Raw genomic sequence first — 2,587 nt, 5'->3', positions numbered from 1 at the left:
CCAGTAAAGCAAATCCTTTGAAAAATTATTTCAGCCAAGAGCAGGCATAACAAAGTAAACTCCCTAGACTGTGAAAGATTCACACTATGGGTTGGTGTTTTGGTTTTGGTTTTGGTTTTTATAGGTGATAGCAAAGCCACAAGTGGGAGAAAATGCACCACAAAATATGCTGGTGTGGTGAGCTGGAGACACGAGTAGAGACAGATTAAGCACAGAGATACCTCAAACCTGCTTTTTAAAGCCAGAAGCCACCTCTTCTGCCGTGCATCTAGTGGTCTGGAACTAATGCAGAAGGTTTATCTCCAAGAGATTTGTAAGAAACATTTGCTCCTTGGCATATCAATGACACTCAAGGTCTGCTTTTCGTCCACACTTTTCTCAAAACTTTTTTCACCTCTGCATTTCTCAAGGTGTAGATCAAAGGATTTAACATTGGTTCAACAATGGTTGAGGACACAGCCATGGCATTGTCTATGGGGTAAGTGACTACAGGCCTCATGTACAAGAAGATACAAGGTACAAAGAACAGCACAACCACTGTGAAGTGAGAACTACATGTGGAGAGGGCTTTGCGCCTTCCTTCAGAGCTGGAAGACTTCAGAGAGCACAGGATGACCACATATGAAGTCATTAGAATAAGGAAAATGGTCATACACATTACCCCACTGTTAAGAATGACTAAGAGACCCAGGATATGGGTGTCCATGCAGGCCAGTTGTAACAATGGAAACAAGTCACAGATCACATGATCAATGACATTGGGGCCACAGAAAGGTATTTGATACATGAAGAGAAGTTGAATGGTTGCATGTGTAAATCCTCCCACCCAGGCCCCTCCCACCATCAGGCAGCACACTCGAGGACTAACGATGGTCATGTAGTGCAGAGGTTTACAGATGGCCACATAGCGGTCATAGGCCATCACCATGAGAAGAATGATCTCCACCCCACCAAAGAAGTGCTCAGCAAAGAGCTGGGCCATGCAGCCTTCTATGGAGATGGTAGTATTCTCAGACAGAGAGTCTACAACCAACTTGGGAGCAGTGACTGAAGAGTAGATGACATCCAAAAGAGACAAGGAAATGAGGAAAAAGTACATGGGGGACCTCAGATTCGGACTCACAGTTATAGTCACCACAATCAATAGGTTTCCCAGCAGTGTGGCCAAGTACATGATAAGAAACAAAGCAGAGAATATTGTCCTCAGCTCTGGAATCCTTGTAATGCTCAGAAGAATAAATTCAGTCACATTGTTTGGATTCTCCATTTGATGTGAGCTGGTGAAAGCATGGAATTCTGCACTGGAGACTGAAAAAAAATATTATTTCTAATTAGTAAGTATCAGATGCACTAGACATTTGTTGCACCCTGTTTCCCACCCTACTAAGCTTGTATTTTTTTTCTCCAACTGACTATACATACTACCATGTGTGCTTTCATCTCAAAGCACTAGTTTTAGATGCTAATAATAATGTCTGTTGGAAGCTTCTGCCCTAATTCCACAACTCTATATCCTCGTCATGGTTTAACTCAGACTCAGACTTTCTGTTATGGTGCTTGATTCTGTAACAAGAACACCTGCTTTGGTGTTCTAGTGTTATTAGAAAATTTGTTGTTAACATCTTTGTGGAATTTAGACAGTAGTGGATAGGGGCCAACTGATAAACTATAACCTGTTTATTGCTATCTGAGGCTTATATTTTTCTTTTCCTGTTTCACTTTTCCCAGTGCTTTCTTTTTCTTCCTGTTTTCCAAAACCAACTGCCTCCACGCAGCCCTTCCCTTGGTTTCTGCTCTTAGAAAATTTGCAGATATGCTGTTTGCCTTAATCTATCATTAAACACACTTAAAAATTTGGAAAGTATGCAAGTATTCATTATATATATGCATATATATATATATATGATTTATATTGTACTACTTTGTGAACTTGTAAGATTATATATACCAGAAGAATTTCCCTTTATTATGGACCATTAATATAACAGCCAACTAAGAAGCTGCCTTCTAAACTCATTTATTTTTGTTTATTTGTTTGTTTTTTGACAATTTCATGAGGCATGCAGCCTTGATCCATGAATATAATCTCTTTTTGAGTAGTTTATAAGTGATGGATTTCACTCACTGTGGTGGTTTCATGCAGAATTCATTTTATTGATCCTCCCCAGCCTTTCTCTGCCATACTCCTGCCTCTCACTTGTATCATTCTCCCCCTCACTGGTTTTCTTCCTACTCTAATGCTATATAGAATCCCATAATGTCTTTTTCTCCCTTCACTTTCTTAAAACCTTTTTCCTCTTACATAGTTCCTTTCCAACTTTTATAACATCCTCAGATACATACAAATACATAAATATAAGGATGTATACAAGCATACATACCCAAACACATACATGCATGCATACAAGCATACTGCAAGAACACACAGCTTGGTGTCATTGTGCAGTGAGATACACCTTGTTTTCAGAGTAAGCAGATTTAGTTCTCTTATGTTAAAAGCCTCCTTACTGATGACTCAATTTTTAGTCTTACAGAAGCAGAGCCAGTTATAGCAATCAAAGTCAGTGTGAGTCAGGGGCTGATTAAA

General features: G+C 39.5%; 1 protein-coding gene across 1 annotated transcript; it reads right to left on the bottom strand.

Moving 5' to 3' along the window:
* Nucleotides 1-349: 349 nt before the first annotated feature.
* On the bottom strand, nucleotides 350-1,267 carry LOC114693894 (olfactory receptor 4C6-like). Its single transcript, XM_028870442.1, has one exon. The coding sequence runs from the start codon at nucleotides 1,265-1,267 to the stop codon at nucleotides 350-352; it is 918 nt and encodes a 305-aa protein (XP_028726275.1).
* Between the last annotated feature and the right edge of the window lie 1,320 nt (nucleotides 1,268-2,587).

This window comes from Peromyscus leucopus, chromosome 4 (genome assembly GCF_004664715.2).
Source record: "Peromyscus leucopus breed LL Stock chromosome 4, UCI_PerLeu_2.1, whole genome shotgun sequence".
NCBI classification, from domain to species: domain Eukaryota; kingdom Metazoa; phylum Chordata; class Mammalia; order Rodentia; family Cricetidae; genus Peromyscus; species Peromyscus leucopus.
This window is presented reverse-complemented; position numbering and strand designations above follow the sequence as displayed.

Coding starts and splice junctions, on each gene's coding strand:
- LOC114693894 (XM_028870442.1), bottom strand. CDS start 1,267: ATGGAGAATCCAAACAATGTGACTGAATTTATTCTTCTGAGCATTACA.